This window comes from Penicillium arizonense, assembly GCF_001773325.1.
Source record: "Penicillium arizonense strain CBS 141311 chromosome Unknown PENARI_contig010, whole genome shotgun sequence".
Lineage (NCBI taxonomy): Eukaryota > Fungi > Ascomycota > Eurotiomycetes > Eurotiales > Aspergillaceae > Penicillium > Penicillium arizonense.
Genome location: NW_019173287.1, coordinates 260,189 through 282,343, shown reverse-complemented (window position 1 = coordinate 282,343; position 22,155 = coordinate 260,189). Strand labels below are relative to the sequence as shown.

The following is a 22,155-nucleotide window of genomic DNA, read 5'->3' as shown; positions in this document are numbered from 1 at the left end:
TCTTTTCTTTCTTGGCCTGTTCTGCATCTTGTTTACCTTTCCCTTCTTTTTTCTGTCTTATCTTAAAACGCACAGCACAGAGCATTGCCATTCTAACGCATCCCATGTATCATGCACACTACATCCGAAGATAGAAAAAAAATAGCCATGGAGTTTGGGATGAGCGCCACTTTCACTTTCAACTCCTACTTTGAGAAGCCTGGTCCCGTTCCATATATTTAGATATGTAAACCCCACAAGTGCGACTTGAGATCCACAGAGCCCATATTCAAATCAAAGCAAAATCAGATTTACCATCCACTCTTACCCTTGCCCTTGCCCTCTCCAGCACCGGATCCTGCCCCAACACCATATCCAGCTCCCCCACCAACACCACCTCCAAATCCCCCAGAAATGCCACTACCAATGGTGATACCACCACCGCCACCGCCGGCAAGGCCTGATCCGGAACCACCGCCTGTACCGAGGCCGCTACCAGCGCCGCCGTGGCCGCCACCTCCGGGGACTGTAGATCATAACTTCGTTAGAGGATTCCCGATCCTTATCTTCGATTGTAGCTTGATATAGGATGTAGGTGTCACTCACTGGTTGGAGCGGCCATGGCGGCAAGGGCCATACCGAAGAGGACGATGTAGTTTGATTTCATTTTTGGGAGCTGGTGGATTGGTTGGATGTTAAGTTTGTTCTTCCATATGTATAAAGTGTGGGAGAGAGAGACTAAGTAACAGAAGTCATATAAGCCTTACCGAATGAATTTGATGGTAGCTGGTTTGGATTGATAAAAGCGTGAATGGAATCCTGAGCACTGGGTGGAAGTCTCCTATTTATACCTCGGACTCGGCGTGAGTTTCTTCTTGTATCCTCCGACCAGAAGCCATAGGTCGGAGATTGAGTGGATTTCCCAGAGACAAATGTAATTTTTCATGCGCATAATCCAGTCAGCTATGTTGTCCCAGCGTTGGATTTTGAATCTGTGGGGGGTTTGTGCTGCATATTGCTTTTTATTTGCTTGTTCGGTGGCGCTGGATATATCTGAGAAACTACCTTGGTAGCTGGTAGGTATTGGTCGAACAGACTTATGCATGTCCATGGAGTATAGACTTAGATCTACGCAATTGCTAATCACGGTCTCCGAATTCACTACATAGATTCTTGTCTTGATACTCCATGCTGAAAACATCCGCCCAACCAAGGCATTAAATATCACGCGCTGAGCTTTCTTCTAGCCTTTCAAACTAGCCCGGCATCTTCGTAAGCGGGTTCCTCGATGTGAGGTAAGCTCATGCAATCTGATCGGGAGAGGCGTGGCCTACATGTTCGGTGGGAGACTGTTCCACTTGGATTGAAAAGCCATTCCCAAGATGTGGGACCATACAGCCACTCAGATCTTTAAGGAAGGTTACGGTTCATGGTAGACTTGGCTCTTGGCTGCTCCTTACTGAAGATTATGTTGGCAAAAGTCTAGTCTGTTAATGGGATATTTAACAGCTCATGAGCTAGAAGATGCTTGTAAGTAACTGGGATACATCTCCGGAGCGGCATTTTGCATGGACAGGCCTGGATTAATATTATTTGGGCATTTCAAACTCATCCGTGATAAGTGTCATATCGGAATTCCATCTGGAGGGTAGTTCTATAGTAGCCTACACCTCCACTGGCTGTGTTTCAAGAGAAGCTTCGGCTTTGGCGTTTATACTCCTCTGGGCCAACTATTGTAAATATCAATGGTAGTATGCACCAACTGGTACTAGCCTATTAGGCATGAGCTGCTTACGGACATACTTGCTGCCTACACGAGAAATGCTCCAAACGTCAATTTAAAGTGTACATTAGACACTGAAAACTAGTAATAACCCCTACAGTGAAAATATGTGCTAAATACCCTCTTGCAAGTGAGTTATGGCTGATTAGGAGCGTTTTCCAGCATAATCAAGCTCATTCCTAGCACTCCCCAGTGGCGCTTCCGCCTACACATGGTGTACCGGTACAGTTAAATCCAATTGGGTTCGCAACGTTCCCACACAGGTACCCCTCCGCATCAGTGCCATTACTAAAGTGCAGGGCAGTGTCAAAGATGGAAATATTGGTGCACGGCGCAACAGTGCTGCACTGCAAGCTTGCCACCCGCGTTGACTCGCTGGTCCCGGATAGACCGTCAATTTCCACGTCCTTGATCTGGAATTCTGAGTTCGTGCAGTTGCCTTGGCCTGGTGCACCTGAGAATCGCGTGCACTGAGAGATTGCGAACGCGGCCCCACGAAGTCCTGTCGTGGTCAGGTTCGTGAGTTTCATCTCAGATGCAACTGATAGATGAGTTAGCAAACTCGAAGGCACGCCATAGGTAGCGCATTTATAGACTGGCGTGGAAAGAATGATCTAGAAAGGGCACAGGATATAAAAATACAAAAAGACTTACATCCGAGTCCGCCGCCTCCTCCGTTCGGTGGGTAGCCATTCTGATCGGCTGTCCATGTTTTAATATAGAACTAGGATATTTGGTAGTGAGTGAAGTTTCCATATAGCTGTACTTTTTAGTAACATCTCCTTGGAATTGGTCACTCACAGCATGTAATGTGTTGTAGTATTCGATGTTTTTGACCGTGACCCTCTCAATTGTCTCGAATTGGTCCTTGTATTGCCCAATGCTTCCCATAGCAATACCTAATCCATTGTAAAACTTGCTGTTTGTAATGGTTATGTCAGTGCTGTTAGCCTTCATAGAAAGGCTGTCATCGCCATTGTAGACGGTCCAGTTATTGAATGTGATATGTGAAGAGTGGATGGTATCGGCCCCATCGGTGTTGGCTGCGACAAGTTAGCACTCTCTGTCTTTGAGTTGCAGTACCGTTAGTCAAGTCCTTACAGCTCTGTGCCCAATTCCCGGTGTTGTTTACGAGGATACTATCAAGCAAAACATTATGAGACTGAATGATTGACATCGTCCTTGAAATTAAGGTTAGTAAAGCAAATGATGGCTCAGCAATGTTACTCGACTGTTCACATACCACATCTGACTCCTCAGGAATGTGAGGCCACGAATAGCCGAGTTTCGAAGATTACTGAAGGTCACAGCGTGCGGCCGGCCTGGGTAGTTGGATGTGTTTGGTTGCTCTCTAATCCATTGATACCAATAATCACCATTACCATCGAACGTGCCTTTCCCATAACCGTTGATTCGGACATTATCACCGCCGATTATCAAGGCTGTTGACTGATTTTGATACCCAACCTGCATTGAGTTGTTCAGCCAGTATGCGATATCGGTGCTCCACTAGTGCGAGACGTAGATGATCAGCAAACCAGATACGTAATACCGATGTTTAATATTGCAAGGCATGTGAAGGAGATAGGTATACCAAAAGGGTACCGTGGATGTCGATATCAACATCCTCGAGCCAGGAGACGTTCATAACTGAGTTAACATAGTACGTTGTAGGCTCGAAGACAACTCTTCCGTTTCGGCCGCACTTTCTGAATGCCTTCATGATAGCTGGAGCATCATCGGTCACATTGCTCCCGCCACCCTTGATTGTACAGCTCTTTCGGTGGTCTTTGGCGGCCACCGGGCTGAATGAAGCTACTAAAACAGCCAGAATGATTGGGATTGAGGGCCACATGACGAGAGCTAACGTTGATATGTGAAATAGAATCCAGTTTCTCTTTCTACACTCACGATTTAAAGCATAGTTGCAGCTAGACTGCCTTCTAACATCGGTCGGTCTTTGCCCGACTCAGAAGAAGTTTTGTACACACTGCCCGTGCGAACCGAGGCAATCGAGATGAAGGTTAGTTAAGTTCCTGAGCAGGGATAGCTTCGTGTCTTTGACAGAAGTAAATTTGCACCAATGAATGGCCGCTCGCTGAAAAGCTACATCAGTCAAAGAAAGTACATATGCAGGAGACCCCTCAGATCGTCCAAGCAGTCGGCACAATATTAACCGAAAGTATTTAATCCCGGAGCGGGATATAATTGCGGGGGTGCTTGGCATTCGGAGGAATTATTCCATGCTCAAAAGGATACAGTACTAAAGTTTATGAGTAGCTTTATGTGAATAGACCTGATACAATACGTCAAGATCATTATTAAACGGAAAAATTCCTGCAGCAAAGTAACTACGCCAAGTAGCATTGCAGGACTGTAAAGTGAGAACTATGTCCTAAATCCAAACATATTGCACCAAATTGAATCACCCACTACATCCACCACACAGGCAGCTATAGTAAATTCTCAGAATGTGGTTTCCGAAGATTGTGATAATAACGCTCTTTGAAGTTCATCCACCGGTCAATGCCTTGTTTGTATTTGCTTGCTTGTTACGGATAATAATTTTACTTCTCACGTCCCAGGAACTCAACCCATCATACAAGGGAGTTCAGTATAGCATAGAAGCCAAACTCCCATAAGTCATACCAAGCACAAGCACCTAGTATCCTTTCTTTACCCCGCAACGTCGGCACAGTAGAGACCGAAATTTGGACGACAAGGCTATAAATGTGACCCTCAGACGTGATACATGTAGATCCCTGTTATACCGAGAGGGATTTTATCGGCATAAACTACAACGCCATAATGCGGCTATCATTCGCTCTTTTGACGACCCTCTTGGTAATCTCATCAGAGAGCAAGTACATTGTTCCCGGAGGTAGATGGCATGACACAAATGGCTCGTTGATCAACGCCCACGGGTCCGGAATCACCTTCGACCAGAAATCCGGCCGCTTCTGGTGGTTCGGCGAGTATAAAACAGAAGATCAACCAGAAGGCGGAGGCGTATCTGTCTATAGTTCTGAGGATCTGAGTACCTGGACTTTTGGGGGACTGGCCTTAGGTATCTTCTTGCATTGTAAAGTCTGATTGGCTGCGGAAAGAAGTTGACATCTGAAGTTTACAGCTCCGGTTGAGGGACACCAATATATCTCGCCCAGTAACATTATTCAGCGACCTAAAGTGGCCTACAGTTCGCAGACTGAGGACTATCATGTAAGGATGCGGTCTACGTACCACTTATAAACAAAGAAGGCTGATCAAGCAGATGTGGTGGCATGCCGACAATTCCAAATACGGCCTTCTTTTGCAAGGCCATGCGGTATCCTCCAAGGTCGGTGGGCCATACACCTTCGTCGACGCAACTGCGCCTCTTGGAAACTGGTCCCAGGATTTTGGCATGTTTACTGACTACAAGGATGGCCGATCTTATGCTCTCTACTCAAACGGGGACAGTGTGAATGGGCGAGATGTGTACATCTCAAGTATGAACGACAATCTCACGGCACTCGAAAAGATAGTGTATCGGTTCCCAAAATTTGATCTTGAGGCGCCCTCTATCATGCAGACAGACAAAAGCTACTGGGCATTTATGAGCCACAAGACTGGATATAGGCCTAACAGTAAGCGGCTTTATCATATCACCTCTTCACAAAGTACTTGGCTAATAATGCAGACGTGGTGGCATTCCGCGCCGACTCATTGAGTGGTCCTTGGTCCCAGCCATTTATTGTTGCGCCATTGAACACGCGCACTTTCAACTCGCAGTCTGGATTCACGTTGAAAATAAAGGGAACAAAGAAGACAACATATCTCTACATTGGAGACCAGTGGGACTCGAACTCTGTCTGGGATAGTCGCTATATATGGCTGCCGATTCAGGTTGACGAGAAGAGCAAGCGTCTATCAGTGGAATGGCACGACGTTTACGATCTTGACGTGTATGTCCTCCTCGATACCTGCATCAGATCGAGTGCACTAACTAGATACTAGAAAAACCGGTGAATGGAAAGCAATCAAGGGAAAGACTTACAGTGCAAAAGATGCGAAGATACAGGGCGATGCATATAAGCAAGAGGCTGTGAGTACGATCATATTTCGGAGCTAGAGGCTTTGTGACTGATAGGTCAAAAGAACTTCGCCACCGATGGAGTAATCCTCACCGGAATATATGGAAATGACAGTACAGTCACATTTGAGAACATTGAAGGCTCCGGAAAACCCCAATGGGTATCGTTTTACTACCAAAGTATGTTTGCCTTGTTCCTGTGCTATCCGGAAGAATCTAATAGCATTATCAGACACCGATGATATGGGTTTCGGCGACCAACGTAAGTACACCCACTACTGCAAATTAAAGCCTGGTTCTGACGCATTCAATAGCTGGAGGTACCCCGGACAGAATCGGCGGTTCGTGGCAACTTCGTAGGATTAGCAGCGTGGTGGTCAATGGAGATTCGACGAACATAGAGACCCTTTACCAGAGAGACACACACAAAGGGATAATTCTCTCCACCCCACTACAGCTGACACTGAAGAAGGGAACTAAGAACAAAATCACCATTGGTGGTTTATATAACGGGTTTGATAACAAGGGCGCGGATTTGGATCGGATAGTTGTGTATCCTGCTGAGGATTGAATGTTTACAGGAGCCCAATCACTCTGAAGTAAGGATACATTTGTTAGAACAGATCTTAAGCGTGAATCATTTTCCAGGTCAATCTTATACATGAAGTTGGAGATACTTCCTAATTCGGTATTAGGGCTTCCCCGCATTGGCCCTACCACGCTATTCCCAATCGGTCAAGAAAAGTTCCTGGAGCTCGACCCTTTTCTTTCTCCAACCCCACCCTTTACAAGCGATTGACAATGGAGAAGCACGATCTCGTGGAGTCGCCGCGCAAGCGGCAGAAGACCAGTGATGCTGGCCCAGAGGAGATTGTGGTCGCTGGCGACGGCGCCGCAGATATCCCAACCACTCCCGCTGCAGCTCCGGACGCTCAGGCTGTCAAGGAAGTTGAGGTCGGAATCACCGAATTCGTGAGTCCTGACAACGAGGGATTTTCGGGTATCTTGAAAAAGAGGTGAGAGACCATTTGTTGCGTGTTTCGGGGCCCTACTAAGCTCAGCGCAGATACACCGATTTCATGGTCAACGAGATCACAACCGCCGGCGAAGTTGTTCACCTTCACAACACGAACGCGCCGAATGCTGCCCCCAAGCCCAACCCTGTTGAAAAGGCCCCAGAGACGGAGGTTAAGGCTACGGAGCAGACTGAGGAAACTCAGCCAAAGATCGAGCAAGCACCAGTCGAATTCCAAGTGTCGGATGAGGACTGCGCCCTTCTGGGCGAATTCTTCGGCGCGGAAAATGCCACTACAATCATTACCATGCACAAAGAAGCTATGGCTAAGCCGAGGGCCCGGCCGAGCGAATTCGGCAAAGTCAGGGTTGCTATCTCTGATCGCGACTTGCGTACCAAGATCCACCAGAACATTCGTCGCATCTTCAACTCTGAGATCGACTCGACCACAGACCAGGATGGCATGATGGCTATCACCGCGGCGAACAACCGTTTCAAGCGTGCTTCGAACAAAGGAGGACGCGGCGGCGGCGATGGCGGAGCCCGTGGTCAGGGCAACCGTACCAACTGGGAAGAACTCGGGGGACCCTACCTGCACTTCACTATCTACAAGGAGAACAAAGACACCATGGAAGTTATCTCCTTCATCGCTCGCTCACTGAAGATGAACGCCAAGTCCTTCCAGTTTGCCGGAACCAAGGATCGCCGCGGCGTTACCGCGCAGCGTGCTTGCGCCACCCGTGTTCTCGCTGAGCGACTTGCGGGATTGAACCCGACTCTTCGCAATGCCACTCTCGGTGACTTCAAATACAGCAAGCAGGGCCTGGACCTGGGAGATCTGCAGGGCAACGAGTTCCTGATTACTCTGCGCGAGGCTGACATTCCCGGTGTCAACCTGAGTGACCCCCAGAGCGCAGTCGCCAAGGCCACCGAGGTAGTTGGCACTTCTCTGAAGAACCTCCGCGAGCGCGGATACTTCAACTACTATGGCCTTCAGCGATTCGGAACCTTCACTACTCGGACTGACACTGTCGGTGTCAAGATTCTACAGTCGGATTTCAAGGGTGCATGCGATGCCATCTTGTCTTACAGCCCTCACGTTCTGGAGGCGGCAAAGCAAGGCGATGCTTCTACCATGAACATTAGCAACGATGACAAGGCTCGTGCTATGGCCATTCATATGTTTGAGACCAAGCTCGAGACCGAGGCCAGAACCAGCACCAATGACATCTTGTCGAAACTTCCGCGCAAGTTCTCCGCTGAAAGCAATATTATCCGCCACCTCATGAACTCGCGCAATGATTATTTGGGTGCTCTGCAGACCATTCCCCGCAACCTGCGGTTGATGTACGTGCACGCATACCAGTCTCTCGTCTGGAACTTTGCTGTCGGTGAGCGCTGGCGACTCTACGGCGACCGAGTTGTGGAAGGCGATCTTGTGATTGTCCAAGAGCACCGTGATAAGGAGGCTGAAACCCCTGAGATCAAAAACGAGACTGTTGATGCAGACGGCGAGATCATCATCGTTCCTCAAGGCGAGGACAGCGCCACCGCGGCTGAGGATATGTTCACCCGCGCCCGGGCTCTCACTGCTGAAGAGGCAGCCAGCGGCAAATACACCCTATTTGATCTCGTTCTCCCCCAGCCTGGATACGATATCATCTACCCGGCCAACCAAATGAAAGATTTCTACAGTCGCTTCATGGGCAGTGAGCAGGGCGGTAAATTGGATCCTTTCGACATGCGCCGCAAATGGCGTGATGCCAGTCTGAGCGGCAGCTACCGCAAGATCTTCAGCCGCATGGGTGCCGACTACTCCTTTGATGTCAAGTTGTACTCCCAGGACGATCAGCAGTTCGTGCCAACTGACATGGACAAGTTGAAGCAAAGGGATGCCGATATCACCATCGCCACAGACGAACAGCCAGATAAGCTGGCTGTTATCCTGAAGTTCCAGCTGGGATCCAGTCAATACGCCACTATGGCTCTTCGCGAGTTGACAAAGGGCAAGATGACTGCCTACAAAGCTGACTTTGGGGGTGGAAGATAAACGACGAACATGATTCATGGACTGCACATCGCCTTACCAAGGATCCTCTACGTGAGATAGCATTTGACCAGAATGATGTTCTGGTCAAGTTGATGTACTCCACTACAAATAGGGGATATTGAATATCTATGCATGAAGTAATTCTCTGTCCAAGCCGTAAATTCCCCCTACCAATAGACACGTTCCTCGCTATCTCTGAAGGGGAGATGCGGGGAACGAAATCCGATATGTCCCGCCTATTCTTAACGTTAGCGATCGTCGCGAATCCCAGCAGCTTCCGGCTATTCTTATACCTTAGCGAATATCGCGCAGATACCCCGGCAAGTCTTAACCTTAGCGAACATTCTGCATCCACCGAGGACTCTCCGAGAACTTGATCCCGGCTATTCCTTACCTTCGCAAATATCACAGCGGCCTTTCCAGTACAGATTTTAAGGCGTGACGAAATACTCTCCTATATAAATAGCGTTGCATTTCGCACATATCTTAGCACTTCGCCGTTTGCAAGAAAGCCTCTGCGTTCTTCGGTCTCTATCTTTTATTCCCGATCTTGTGTCGCCGCTTTCCTTTTCTAGGCCTTCCCTATATCGCATATCTGGGATCTCACATTCATCATGGCCGCCGTCCACCCCTTTGACCCCCTATCCCCTCGGGAAATTGCAAAGGTTGGCGTCTCTTATTCAAAGTACAATGAACTTCGTTGCTTATATGATGTGGGGAAAAACAGGCTGCCGAGATCGTTCGCGGAGCATTCGATGGACATCATCTCAATTTCAGGGTGATCACTCTCCAAGAGCCGCCTAAGCAGCAGATGATTGCTTTCCTTGAGAAAGAGCGTCTTAGAGAGGCCCAAACCTCGCGACCTCCCCGAGCTGCAAGAGTCCAAGTCACTGTTCCATCTACGTCGAGATCGTATGAGTTAGTTGAGCTTCTCGTGGATCTCGATTCCACAAAGCTCATAAGACAGGAACACTTGGCAGGGAAGCACCCCTACATCGACAGCGCGTACATGCAAGCCGTTGAGAAAGCTTGCAGAGAGAATGCAAGAGTCCAAGCGGAGATTCAAAAGCTCAAATTACCAGCGGGCGCCTCTGTCGTTATTGAACCTTGGGCTTATGCTACTGATGGTATGAAGGATATGTCCGAGCGGACGACTATGGTATGTGCATCACCTCAGGATCTCAGGATTCCTAGCGATTATATCTAATATTATATACCAGTGTTGGTTCTATATGCGTCTTTTTGACCACCCCGATGCAAACTTCTATGCATACCCACTTGATCTCTGCGCTGAAGTATCGGAGAAACTTGAAGTTACTCAAATTTACCACTTACCATCCTCCGAAAAAGAGTCGATCCGTGGACATGCACGCCCCTACGACCGTGGCAAAGTTCACTCTTCTGAATTGAGCGAGTACCACCCTGATTTGCGACCCCCGCCGCGCACAACTACAAAGCCCTACCAGGTTATCCAGCCAGAAGGTCCGTCGTTTCAAATTACCGGAAATCTGCTCAGCTGGGAAAAGTGGACCATGCGCGTGGGTTTCAATTACCGCGAGGGCTTGACACTCCATGATATTCGCTATGAGGACCGAAGTCTATTTTACCGTCTATCTTTGTCGGAGATGTTTGTACCGTACGGTGATCCACGATCTCCGTATCCCCGTAAAGCAGCATTTGATCTTGGGAATGATGGTGCTGGTCTAAATGCAAACAATTTACGCCTTGGCTGTGACTGCCTTGGTCTGATCAAGTACTTCGATGGTTGGCACAACACTGCCTCCGGTGAGCCGCTGAAGCTTCCGAATGTGGTCTGCTGCCATGAACAGGATGACGGTATTTTGTGGAAGCATACAAATCACCGGACACAGAATGCCGTGGTAACTCGCTCGAGGATCCTCGTGCTGCAGACGATCATCACGGTCAGCAACTACGAATATATATTTGCATTCCACTTCGGCCAAGACGCTTCGATCCATTATGAAGTGCGAGCCACCGGCATTCTGTCAACCTGCCCAATCAACACCAATGACAAGGTTGGCTACGGCACGATCGTTGCACCCGGTGTCCTTGCACCATACCACCAGCATCTCTTCTCTCTACGAATCGATCCTGCAATTGATGGAAATGAGAACTCGTTACAGGTCGAGGAATCTCACCCTATACCGAACGTCCACAATCCCTTCGGTGTTGGCTATACAACCAAGTCAAAGATCATAACCGAAGAGGGTGGCCATGATCTGGATTTTGCGACAAACCGCACTTTCAAAATTGTCAACGAAAACAAGGTCAACCCCATCACCGGAACACCAGTCGGGTTCAAGCTATTCCCATGCTACAGCCAGATGTTACTCGCCCACCCGCAATCATACCATTCCAAGCGATCTGAATTTGGTAGTCATGCCATCTGGGTGACTCGTTACCAGGATGACGAGCTCTTCCCAGCTGGTCGGCACACAATGCAGTCATTAGGCGGCGAAGGAATCAAGTCTATGATTGAGCAGCGCAAGGAAGATCCCGATGGAAATTCAAATGTGCGCAATGAGGATATTGTCGTCTGGCACACATTCGGGTCTACGCATAACCCTCGCATCGAGGATTGGCCCGTCATGCCCTCCGAGAAGATGGTCGTTGGCTTGAAACCTATCAACTTCTTCACGGGAAACCCCAGTCTGGATGTCGCGGTCTCAAGTCAAGAGAAGAACCGAAGTGTTTTGGTTGAGGATGCTCCAGCATGCAAGTCGGTTGCTTGCTCGCGTTTGTAGACCTTGTAAGGAGACAGTCACTTCGTTAGATCGATAAACATTGCGTTTATTCTACCCTTTCCAGAACACCATTGTTTTAGTTGTGGGTTCAAGACTTGCCCGTATGCAATGGACACTACTGATTGCTTTGATCGACATCTTGGCGCGCAATAAACTCCTGATCAGGTCTATATTGCATATCACTAAAACGGAATTCATTCAATGGGGCGATAGCTCAGCTTGGAGAAAACGTACGACTGGAGGTTACCATTAGACTTCGTAAGGGCGCCAGTTCAATCCCGGCTCGTCAGTCCCATCATACTTTTAGTGTTTTTGGCCCTAGATGCATGATAGAATGGGGGCATTTGACTGAGAAAAAAGTACTAAGTGGGCTATATACAGCCATGTGATCCATAATTACATTATGTATCACCCTTGATTAGCCAAGTCAATTACTAGCCGTAAATTTGTCGTTAGCATTTCACTCTTGAAACCCTCATTTTTTGGTTGAAAAGGGACCGGTGGATGGAAAGTGGTTTTATAAGGTATGGTAATTAGCATTGTAGGCAGTACTAGGCTTGCTCGAATGTTTGGACATATTAACATTCCAACGTGTATGAGCTATACCCGGGCATATTTAGAAATTGAAGCCTGCCCATACGGTGCCTAGAAACGCCTGGTTAGTTGAAACCAACTAATTGCGGCCTTATACTTGACAACCCTTAGTTACCGGTCGATGGAGATACGTCGGGGAAGATGAAGAGGGTATATCCGGAGAGCTAAATCATATCGTTCAAGAATAGGGCCACTCTAGCACGAAGGAGGTAATATGTTTGAGCGTTCAACTATACAGCAAGTACTGGTCGGAGCGAAATCCTAGTATAACCAGCTGTAATATGATTTAATACCAGGCTAAAAAAAAACTACATGCAATCTCCCTGCTCTCAACGCCTCGTTATGGTCATCCTATCAACTAAACCCCGAAACCGTCCCCAATGATCATCGATACTGTCTCCTTCCCCCATCCCAGGTCGGTGAAAATGCACCAAAGGACGACACATCTGAAATCTCATCAAATTCTCTGTCCCGCCTCCTCCCATCCGAATCTGAGGCTTCAGAGACAGCGTCGTCTTCCGGGTCATAAGAAGTATCGAATGGCATTCTTGCCAACCGTACCGTTCCCCGTGACGGCGACCTTAGTTCCTGCTCTGTAGCACTCCTCCTGTGATCCAATGGAACAGCAACGGCAAGCCCAATCTCCGTATTCGAGTCATTTGGTCCCGGCCCCTGAGATACTGACATACGGCGCGTAGAGCTGGGACTAGGACTTGGATCACGACTTTGTCCACCTATATTAGAAGGCGGAACATTGAGCACTGGCATTCTGGATAGAGGGACTGCTGCTGTTGGTGTTCGTGGCCCCGGGAATAGCGCTGCATATGTGGGCGAGACTACTAGCTCTTGGGTTGAGACGGCTGTTGTTTGGCTTGTTGCCATGTCGTAAGTGGATGGCATGTTGTGGCGTTCTTTTTCACGACGGCTGCGTCGGGTGAGGAATATTATCAATGCTATTATTAAGGCTATGCCTATTATTGATACCGGGACTGCGATTGCGATTTTCGTTTTTGTTGAGGTGCCACCTGAGTAGGAGCCAGGCTCGGTTGTTACTGAGTTTGATTTTGTCTGTTCGGTTGTTTGTTCGGATGCTGAAGAAGCCGTGGTGGAGAACACGGCGGTGGTTGATAATGTCGATGTAGAAGGTGCGATAGAGATCAAAGATGAAGTTGTTGAAGTCGTTGAAGTCGTTGGCTGAGATGTAGTTGAAGTTGATGTTTCCCATGATGTATTTGTAGGCTCTGCTGGAGTACTAGTCTCCGTGTTGGTCTCCGTGGTTGAGGTCACGCCGGCTGGAAGTGCAGTTACAGGCTCGTCAGGAGAAAAAGGCTGCGAGCTTGCCAACGGGACACTGTTAGGTAATGCGTTCTCCATTGTCGCAGTCTCCGATGCTGCGGCTATGTCGGCAGTTTGACCAACTGATGGAGTGCCCGCTAAGTCCGCCAAAGAACTCACATATTGTCTGGCGGAGTCCTCCTGCTTGAATAAGTCTTCCATCCCAGGCTCAAAAAATATGGGGAAGGATCCCACCATAGTTGATAGATAGTATAGCAAGTTAGGCAGCGTGATTTCCCGGGCACAGTGGTTTTATGTGAGGGCTCGAAGGCGAATCGGACAAAGAACCACCAGAAAGAAGACGAAAGCGAGCAGCACTGGAATTATCCCATTCACTACCACTTTGAACAATGCCAGCCGTTCTTTGAAGCCGTCAAGGAAATGATTTACAAATCAGATGCAAAAGATTACGAGTGCGAGATCATGTATGGGGGAAAATGTAGACTGTAAATCGTCACAGAGTCATCCACAGCCCACGTACAGTCCCCAAGGCCCCAAGGCGGGGTTTTACAGGAAGCACTGCCCTCAAGCAAACTGGGATCCAACAAAGAAGCGCTACGAGGCGCCGCGGTCGGCGTCAATAGAAAACGCATACTCGAGACTTTTTGGGTGTAATGTCCGATATATCGCTCTACAGAAGAAAATTTGAAATATCTATGAATGAACACTTGCATCCTCGAGCACACTGAAGCAATGATTCTGTTCCATGAGGCTCAGGTGCAAATGCTATTTTTATGACGTTCGCGCGCTAACATGGGGCCACGTAGGATCGGCGTTAGCCCTAACTGTTTTGCGTTTAGCGGCCAGTTGGAGCGCAAAGTACATGTAAGGCATACGAAGTTGATGTTATTATTGGATTGTGACTGCTTTGATGCTGACGGGTATACGAATGTACAAAAAGCCAATATATAATTCTGTTTCATGAAAAGGTCATGCTCTCTTAGATAATCCTGGGCCATTATCACAACCCCGCCATAGCCTACCCTTCATTCACGGGCTTTGTTGAATCGGAGTTGTACTCGAGATTCTTCCTTCTATTCTCAGACAAAATTATCAAAATCTTCACCTATTTCAGGGAGCATCCTACATAACAATGGGCATAGATGTGATTTTCCGACTATCCCTCAACTAAGCCCATTCTGAGAGTGATGGGTCCTTAGCACTAGTACCTCAGAGTTAACATAGGCTTTCAGATCGCTGCTCTTACACAGCCCACGCCGGAAGATCTCCGTAAAGAAATTCGCAAATGCGGCTCCTTGGTGGACGCCCTTTGTTAATGAATATAACTCTACCTCCGACCCTTATTAATAGCCTCCACCAGACTACGGGGATATTGATGGCGTTGAAGGCAGGGCGTTATCTCGTGAGTTTCCTCTGAGAGATTGTATGATTTGATTATGTGCCCCTATATTAGGGCGAAGTCAAGCCTTGCTAACCATGTTCCTCGCTCAGGTAACAACTGGTACTGAGTCGTTGAGAATGATGACTGCGCTAATATTGTTAGCAAGTTCGGCATTACCAAGAAACAATTCTATCAAATGAACCTTGCTACAGGATCAACCTGCTCGAGCCCGCGGTTATCAAATTATGACTGCGTCGGCGTATCAGGTCGGTACATCTTATTCAACCCGTGGGCCCGAACATCAACCCGATATGCCTAACAACCATCAAATCTCAGTCTTATCCTCTTCGCCCGTGACTACTGTACCAAGACCACGATAACAGCAACATCCACACGACATGGACAACATCTACTACATCAACCACATCCGGGGGAGGCCCCGATCCAACAGGAAGCGGAACCGTCCCTGACTGCGTTGAGTACTACGAAGCCCAGTCCGGGGACAGCTGCTAGTCCATCGTCAAGGAAAATATACGTATCTGACCCAGACTCTATTCACGGATTGGAACCCCTCTCTTGGCGAGGCATGTAACCTTCTCAATGATCAATACAAGTGCGCCGTCTACCTTTTTAGTATGCTTCGCCATTTAGAACGAATCACCGCCATCAGAGAGCGTTGCCTGGTCATTCAGTTCAAGCCGAAATTGGCCCCCAAGTCTAGGCTTCGCTGATCTGTTTAGCGCATGCAAATCTTCGGTTCTGCGGGGCCGAAGGATTGCAGGTCCAGCCTGAATCCTCCACTGCACTTGCGAGTAAAGGAGTAGAACTCGATACATGTATTGCCTCGTAAAATCTTGATTCAGGTCAGTAACGTCGATTCTCGAGACCGGGGGGTTAGGGGCTGTACTTTGGCCATGGCGGGCAGAGAGATTTTGATCCCTGTCCAGACCCAGCGTTTGCCTGGCGTACAAACTGAATAGCAGAACGATAGGAGTAGGACCCTACAGAAGACTAGAAGTTAATGGCGCGTATAGGACAATTGGTGTCGTGTCTATCAAGGCTTGTGCCAAGGTCTTTCTCTCACCGTCTTGGTATAGTAAGTCAAGTGTCGCGTCGAGGCCCACACCGACGATCTATAAACGAGAAACGAGAAACGAGAAGCGATTATCCAGTCGTTCTAATTTGATTGGTCTCTTTTCCAACCCCTGCTAGCGTGCTATGCGCATGTAACAGTAGTAAAACAATATATTTAGCAAATAACAGACCAAACAAGAGAAAAAGCGAATTGTTGTGGGGCGTAGATCATCAAATAGTAGGCTCTTCGCCTGATGTGCCACCCCCCAGTGCCTGTTCAAAAGGACCTCCGTTCCCTGCACCCTCTGCCTTTCTTTGGGAACTATCCCCATTTCCATCCCCTGCTTACCATTCTTTTAAGTTTATTACCAGCAATATGGTTGAAGTCCACGATTACACCAAGACTCTGGGAGGTGCTCAAAGAGTATCCTTCTGGAGACGGCCTCCACGTCGATACCCTTCTCGACTCGGACAGCCATGGAGCCTTGATTGCTGCGGGTGCAGATGGTCTGCGCATCGGTATGGGCAGTGATTCCGCTTGCATCACGCAGGAGGTTATGGCCGTTGGACGTCCTCAGGCTGCAGCTGTTCGCAGTGTGTCTGTCTTTGCTGCCCGATTTGGCGTTCCTACTATTGCGGATGGCGGTGTCCAGAACCTGGGCCATATTGTGAAAGGACTTGCCTTAGGCGACTCGGCTGTGATGATGGGAAGTCTGCTCGCTGGTACCACAGAGTCTCCTGGTGAATACTTTGTGAGCAGTGAAGGTCAGCTGGTTAAGGCTTTCCGTAGTATGGGTAGTATTGCGGTCATGGAGGACAAGAGCAACAGTGCCGGCGGCAAGAACGCCGGTGCTTCGCGTTACTTCTCCGAGAATGATAAGGTTAAGGTTGCACAGGGTTCTGCGGGCTCTGTTATCGATCATGGCTGTATCACTAAGTACGTCCCTTATCTTGTCGCTGGTGTGCAGCATTCTCTCCAGGATCGGCGTCCAGAACGTTGATGCCTTGCGTGATGACGTGAACAAGGGATCGGTTCGCTTTGAGATGAGAAGTGCTAGTGCGCAGACCGGGAGCAATGTGCATGGCTTGCACAGCCACGAGAAGAAGCTGTACTCTTCTTAGAAGGCGGCTATCTGTTGTCCCCGTATCTTGTCCAGAGTTCGATTCGTTCTGTATGAAAAAAGCAACAACAAAAGTTAGTCAATACACTCATACAACTCTCTTGTCAGTCTACCAAACTAGACATACTGTGTAATATATGGACTATTTACCAAGCAACTGTGAGTGCAAGGAGAGTAGCCTTGCTCCTTTGTACTCCGGAAGAGCCTAGTGAGGGTTGTATTGCATCACGTGGATCGGAAACGACCCTGTAAACTGGACGTCAAAAACGGTGTCGTACGTAGCTATCTTTGTTTAATATTGATTCAGATAGTGATAATTGTTCGACTGCATTCGAGCAGAAGACAATACGCACTCTGAGCAGACAAACTGTGGCCTGAAAATGTGGAGCATTTCTAGTTTTGAGCTTAGTATACAATAGTGTTGAAGATATATCCAATCAGATTCCAAAGATTGTAGGGATGACAGCTTTCCCCACTGCCTTCTTTGCAACTGCTATACGGAGCACTCTGTACTGAGATTTTCTAGCTGCTCAGTTGCAAATAAGATTAGATCGCCTTCTTCCATCTCTTTCCATCCGAATATCTTGCCTAATTGGGGCACCACGTGACCGAGTGGGGATATATCGTCACAGCTGCGCGGCCGCTTGGAGACTGTCACCCCCACACTCTGCAGCACAATGAGTGGCTTTCGCAATGTTATGAAGGATGGCTGGCATCCAAAAGGCAAGGAAGGAGGCAAAGAGAGCTGGCGCGGTGATTTCAAGGGAATTAACCAAGTGGTAAGCCAACCCCTCTTTTGCTCACTTCTCGGCTATTGACGTTTGCTAGGCTGGATGGATGGGAAAGGGCAGAGACCCCGACTCGGATACCTCTGAACATGTCTCTCAACCTCTGTCCTCTCTGAAAGACCCCTCGTCATTCGGACCACCCCCAAAGCATATCAATTACCACGGCGCTGCTGCAGTGCCGAACCAGACTACACCCGATCGTCGGGGAATTGGAGTTCCGTTGTCCCAGGATCAGATTAACGCCCAGAATGCCCACCAACAGCAGCTAGCCCAAGAAGAGGAGGAAGAGGCCCAGAAGCCCGCACCTCCTCCAGTTCCATACCGCGTCAACACCACCGGCCTCTCTACGGACAATCTCCCTCCACCGCCCGTGCGGCGAATGGACTCACCCGCCGGCTCGACTACGAGTTCAGCCTCGAAGCCGAAGGCACCCCCAAAGCCACCACCCCGACTTCCCGCTCGCAACGGTTCCCCCGCGTCCCAGAGCTCCGACCCACCCCCAGCCTATTCCCCCACACAGCAGCCGCTTTCACATGATTACATCAACCAAGATGCTACATCCCGCCTCGCAAACGCTGGCGTTTCAGTTCCCGGGTTTGGAATTGGAGGGCAGGGTGCTCAGCAATCTCAAACGCCTGTCAATGAGCTGCAATCGAGGTTCTCCCAGATGAGAACGAACTCGGGTTCTCCCGGGCCTGCCCCGCCGCCTCGGGCATCGACGAATCCAGAGTCACCTGCAAGTGGTAGCTCTTCGGTTCAGAATTTCCGCGATCGCCATGCAGACAAGATTGATGCTGGCAAGCAGAAGTATAGTAACTTCCGCGAGCAGCATGCTGACAGTATCGATTCAGGGAAACAGAAAGTGGGCGATTTCCGTGAGCGCCATGCTGATACCATCGACTCGGGCAAGCAGAAGTACGGTGATTTCCGGGAACGCCATGCCGACAAGTTCGACGCTGGCAAGCAGAAGTACGGCGATTTCCGTGAACGTCACGCCGACTCCATCAACGCTGGCAAGCAGAAGATGAGCGGTGCCGCGTCGAGTCTCAGTTCCCGTTTTGGTGGCTCTTCCGCACCTCCCCCGTCGGCCCGGGCCTCGACGGATCAGAGCATGAACCTGGAGCCGGCAGAGCCCGCGCGGGGTACCTCTTCTGTGCAGAGTTTCCGTGAACGCCACGCAGACAAGATCGACATGGGTAAAGAGAAGTGGGGGGGGGTCACTTCGCGGTTCAACACATTTGTCGAGGATCGCAAGTTCGATGCCAATGCTAATAGGCGTGTCCCTCGACCGCCTTCCCACTCTATGGCCCAGTCGCCTTCCCCTGCGCCATCGCCTACAGATCCGGATATTCAAAGTCAGGCCCAGCGCAAGAAGGCCCCTCCCCCGCCTCCACCGAAGCGGGCGGAAATTCGTGCGCCAGCCGTGGACTCCCCGTCATCTCCGGCGCCTCCTCCCATTCCTCATGGCACCAAGCCCCGCTGAGGAGTTTGTACTTTTAGCTGTAAATAGTTAGCACCCAAATCTTAGATAGGAGATATCATGCAAAGACGAATTTGTCAGACATACCCTAGGCTCTCACGTTCGTAGTTCACGCAGCCCTATCTTGGAAGTATGACCGAGGCTACATGTGATGATCCGCGCCTCCGATCTCATATTGATCAAGCTGTTGGGGAATGGCCAAGGCAATCCCAACAACATGATCCTGACCGGCGTATGCAGTTGCATTGGCTTCTGAGACCGCCTCTCCAAGTGTATCTACATACACTACTGTACTGCAGGGCTGTATAGTCCCGTGGCCCGCACGAGATGAGTCAGCAACTCTCCCCACCTGCACCTGCTGGTGGGCAAATTCTTGTTGTGCAACTGTCTATTCCGATCATCTGGAGGTACGGAACATCTGGGATTGGTGGCTCTTTGCATTGCACAGATGGTTTATTCTACATCCCTTGAATCATCGGTGTGGTTGACCATGGCAATGCCTGATTCAGATGTTGGTTGAGTCGCGTGGATCTGGGGAATGTGGAGAGACGAGATTATTCACCAGACACGCCACAGTCAGAGAGACGAGAGCCGAGATATGAGACACGAGATTCCAGGTTTCCGGACTTCCAGGCTTCCAGGATCACATAAATGCTACACGACACATTGTTGACGTACGATGACATCTACTCTACGACTGAGACCTCGGCTCACCAAAATCCCAACAAACTCGGGGCTCCACCGGGATCGGCCGCAGCTTGCCTTGTTGAGAATTTAAACATGGCAGTTTGGCTGGTGGATCCTTGGGAACGCTTTCTTTGGTCTTTTGGTCTTCTGCTTCCTGGCTTTTTTTTTCTCTTTCTTATATCTCTGTGCAGCTCTCCTCCTTCTTCTGAATTTCTATACGCGCGAAAAGCTCCGGAGAGGGCACCATGTACGACTTCAACGTCCCCACCGAGATGGGCCAGGCCACTGTTCGCATCGGCCTCCCTCCTGCCTCCCTCCTCAACTTTCCTCCCAACGAGCTCCCAGTGACAATCCCCGCGCCTCACGTCGATGCGCCGACGTGGAAGCAACCCTTCAACATCCCCAATGACCTCTACAATCAAGTTTTGGACGTCCGGGTACCAATCACAATCGCCACCGTTTATGCCCTGACCGTGGTTCTGGTCAATCGCATCAACAAGAGCCGCGGGTACAAGCCCTATGCGTTCAGCAACACCCGCTTGTTCAAGCTGTTCGTTATCCTACACAATGTCTTCCTGGCCGTATACTCCGCATGGACCTTCGCAGGCATGCTCCAGGCCTTCAGAAGCTCCTTCCCCGACAGCGATGATCCCCACGGCCTGGTCGGTGTTGTAGACTCACTCTGCAAGATCAATGGTCCCCGCGGTTACGGCAATGCCGCTACCTACAGCCCTATCACCAACGAGTGGTCTATCCCCAACCCGGCTTACCACTTGACCAACGGCATACCCGACTCTACTGATATTGGTCGCCTGTGGAACCAGGGTCTTGCTTACTTCGGCTGGCTCTTCTACCTGTCCAAGTTTTACGAGGTTGTTGATACGGTGATCATTCTGGCCAAGGGCAAGAAGAGCTCCACCCTGCAGACCTATCACCACGCCGGCGCGATGATGTGCATGTGGGCCGGTATCCGTTATATGGCACCTCCGATCTGGATCTTCTGCCTGGTCAACTCGGCCATTCACGCGATGATGGTAAGTCGGGCAATTGTCGATTCTAGTGGTAAGATTGTATACTGACTTTTCTCTAGTACACCTACTATACCATTACGGCCCTGCGCATTCGCGTCCCCAACCCCATCAAGCGCAGCTTGACCACTATGCAGATCACCCAGTTCGTTTTCGGAACTAACATGGCTGCTGCCTACCTCTTCGTCCACTACACTATCCCCTACCCCTCTGGCAGCCCTGCCCTAAGCCAGTTGACTCAAGCAGCCGCCTCCGCCGCCGCTTCCCCCGTTGAGGCTGGCATGGTTCCCTGGCTCAAGAAGCTGGCCTTCCGTGCTGCTGGTGCCGAAGGTCTCGCTGAGAACGTGGGCACCACTGGCACCGCACCCATCCAGGAGTCTGGATACTCCCACGAGATGGTGACCTGCATGGACACTACCGGCCAGGCTTTCGCGATCTGGCTCAATGTCTCCTACCTTCTCCCCCTGACATACCTCTTCGCGCGCTTCTTTGTTCGCTCCTACCTGAACCGCAAGGACCCTGGTGTGAAGCAGCCCACGCATATGGAAGCCGCCGAGAAGGCCGGAATGGACGCACTGAAGAGCCTCAGTCGTGAAATCCGCAGGGCCGCCATTGAGGGCGAGAACAGTGAAGTCACCACCGACGACGAGGTCATCAAGGCCCAAGTCCAGAAGATCGTGGAGAAGACCGTCACCGCGGACTCGCCAGTCCGCACGCGCTCCGCTGCTGCGACCAAGGCCAAGTCTTCCTCGGCTTCTTCTAGCCGATCAGAGTCTGAAGAGGGGTTTGCCACCGTCCCCGCCAAGAAGGGGGCTAAGAAGCAGAAGTCTGAGAAGTCATCTGCTCCCAGTGTCCCCGAGACCAAGGGTGAGAACCCCTTCGGCGTTCTTGGTAACGATGCTTAAATGCTTTTCGGCAAAGCATTGCTTTTCCTTGCCACATAACTTTGGAGTTTTGGGGTTTTAAAAAAATATTCACGATCTGATGCCCAGCGTGGTGGGACTATGATTCCATCGCTTGCTTGTGCTTTCGGCACGCCGTT

At 49.8% G+C, this 22,155-nt stretch overlaps 10 protein-coding genes across 10 annotated transcripts; 6 read left to right on the top strand and 4 right to left on the bottom strand.

Annotated features, from left to right (window-relative positions):
• Positions 1 to 290: 290 nt before the first annotated feature.
• On the bottom strand, positions 291 to 646 carry PENARI_c010G11680 (uncharacterized protein; the record flags this gene model as incomplete). Its single annotated transcript, XM_022632431.1, has 2 exons — positions 291 to 505; positions 586 to 646. The coding sequence occupies 2 exons, from the start codon at positions 644 to 646 to the stop codon at positions 291 to 293; spliced, it is 276 nt and encodes a 91-aa protein (XP_022487756.1).
• A 1,251-nt stretch (positions 647 to 1,897) lies between these two features.
• Positions 1,898 to 3,617, bottom strand: PENARI_c010G04472 (putative exo-polygalacturonase; the record flags this gene model as incomplete). Its single annotated transcript, XM_022632219.1, has 7 exons — positions 1,898 to 1,967; positions 2,024 to 2,303; positions 2,417 to 2,486; positions 2,564 to 2,805; positions 2,864 to 2,943; positions 3,006 to 3,271; positions 3,357 to 3,617. 7 exons carry the CDS (start codon positions 3,615 to 3,617, stop codon positions 1,898 to 1,900), a joined length of 1,269 nt encoding a protein of 422 aa, XP_022487696.1.
• A 953-nt stretch (positions 3,618 to 4,570) lies between these two features.
• Positions 4,571 to 6,405, top strand: PENARI_c010G02181 (uncharacterized protein; the record flags this gene model as incomplete). The annotated part of the gene is made up of 8 exons (XM_022632153.1): positions 4,571 to 4,829; positions 4,893 to 4,981; positions 5,034 to 5,388; positions 5,442 to 5,706; positions 5,759 to 5,846; positions 5,900 to 6,014; positions 6,067 to 6,096; positions 6,149 to 6,405. The coding sequence occupies 8 exons, from the start codon at positions 4,571 to 4,573 to the stop codon at positions 6,403 to 6,405; spliced, it is 1,458 nt and encodes a 485-aa protein (XP_022487707.1).
• A 230-nt stretch (positions 6,406 to 6,635) lies between these two features.
• On the top strand, positions 6,636 to 8,899 carry PENARI_c010G09226 (pseudouridine synthase PUS7; the record flags this gene model as incomplete). Its single annotated transcript, XM_022632362.1, has 2 exons — positions 6,636 to 6,850; positions 6,901 to 8,899. The coding sequence occupies 2 exons, from the start codon at positions 6,636 to 6,638 to the stop codon at positions 8,897 to 8,899; spliced, it is 2,214 nt and encodes a 737-aa protein (XP_022487999.1).
• A 614-nt stretch (positions 8,900 to 9,513) lies between these two features.
• Positions 9,514 to 11,664, top strand: PENARI_c010G02040 (uncharacterized protein; the record flags this gene model as incomplete). The annotated part of the gene is made up of 3 exons (XM_022632147.1): positions 9,514 to 9,564; positions 9,627 to 10,058; positions 10,120 to 11,664. The coding sequence occupies 3 exons, from the start codon at positions 9,514 to 9,516 to the stop codon at positions 11,662 to 11,664; spliced, it is 2,028 nt and encodes a 675-aa protein (XP_022487810.1).
• Positions 11,665 to 12,642: 978 nt separating this feature from the next.
• On the bottom strand, positions 12,643 to 13,791 carry PENARI_c010G10003 (uncharacterized protein; the record flags this gene model as incomplete). The annotated part of the gene is made up of 1 exon (XM_022632382.1): positions 12,643 to 13,791. The coding sequence occupies one exon, from the start codon at positions 13,789 to 13,791 to the stop codon at positions 12,643 to 12,645; it is 1,149 nt and encodes a 382-aa protein (XP_022487910.1).
• A 1,880-nt stretch (positions 13,792 to 15,671) lies between these two features.
• On the bottom strand, positions 15,672 to 15,851 carry PENARI_c010G12381 (uncharacterized protein; the record flags this gene model as incomplete). The annotated part of the gene is made up of 2 exons (XM_022632455.1): positions 15,672 to 15,788; positions 15,843 to 15,851. The coding sequence occupies 2 exons, from the start codon at positions 15,849 to 15,851 to the stop codon at positions 15,672 to 15,674; spliced, it is 126 nt and encodes a 41-aa protein (XP_022487803.1).
• Positions 15,852 to 16,263: 412 nt separating this feature from the next.
• Positions 16,264 to 17,131, top strand: PENARI_c010G04864 (uncharacterized protein; the record flags this gene model as incomplete). Its single annotated transcript, XM_022632233.1, has 2 exons — positions 16,264 to 16,946; positions 16,990 to 17,131. The coding sequence occupies 2 exons, from the start codon at positions 16,264 to 16,266 to the stop codon at positions 17,129 to 17,131; spliced, it is 825 nt and encodes a 274-aa protein (XP_022487712.1).
• A 676-nt stretch (positions 17,132 to 17,807) lies between these two features.
• Positions 17,808 to 19,401, top strand: PENARI_c010G10184 (uncharacterized protein; the record flags this gene model as incomplete). Its single annotated transcript, XM_022632388.1, has 2 exons — positions 17,808 to 17,909; positions 17,959 to 19,401. 2 exons carry the CDS (start codon positions 17,808 to 17,810, stop codon positions 19,399 to 19,401), a joined length of 1,545 nt encoding a protein of 514 aa, XP_022487984.1.
• Positions 19,402 to 20,330: 929 nt separating this feature from the next.
• On the top strand, positions 20,331 to 22,018 carry PENARI_c010G09041 (elongation of very long chain fatty acids protein; the record flags this gene model as incomplete). The annotated part of the gene is made up of 2 exons (XM_022632351.1): positions 20,331 to 21,119; positions 21,176 to 22,018. The coding sequence occupies 2 exons, from the start codon at positions 20,331 to 20,333 to the stop codon at positions 22,016 to 22,018; spliced, it is 1,632 nt and encodes a 543-aa protein (XP_022488027.1).
• Positions 22,019 to 22,155: the final 137 nt, after the last annotated feature.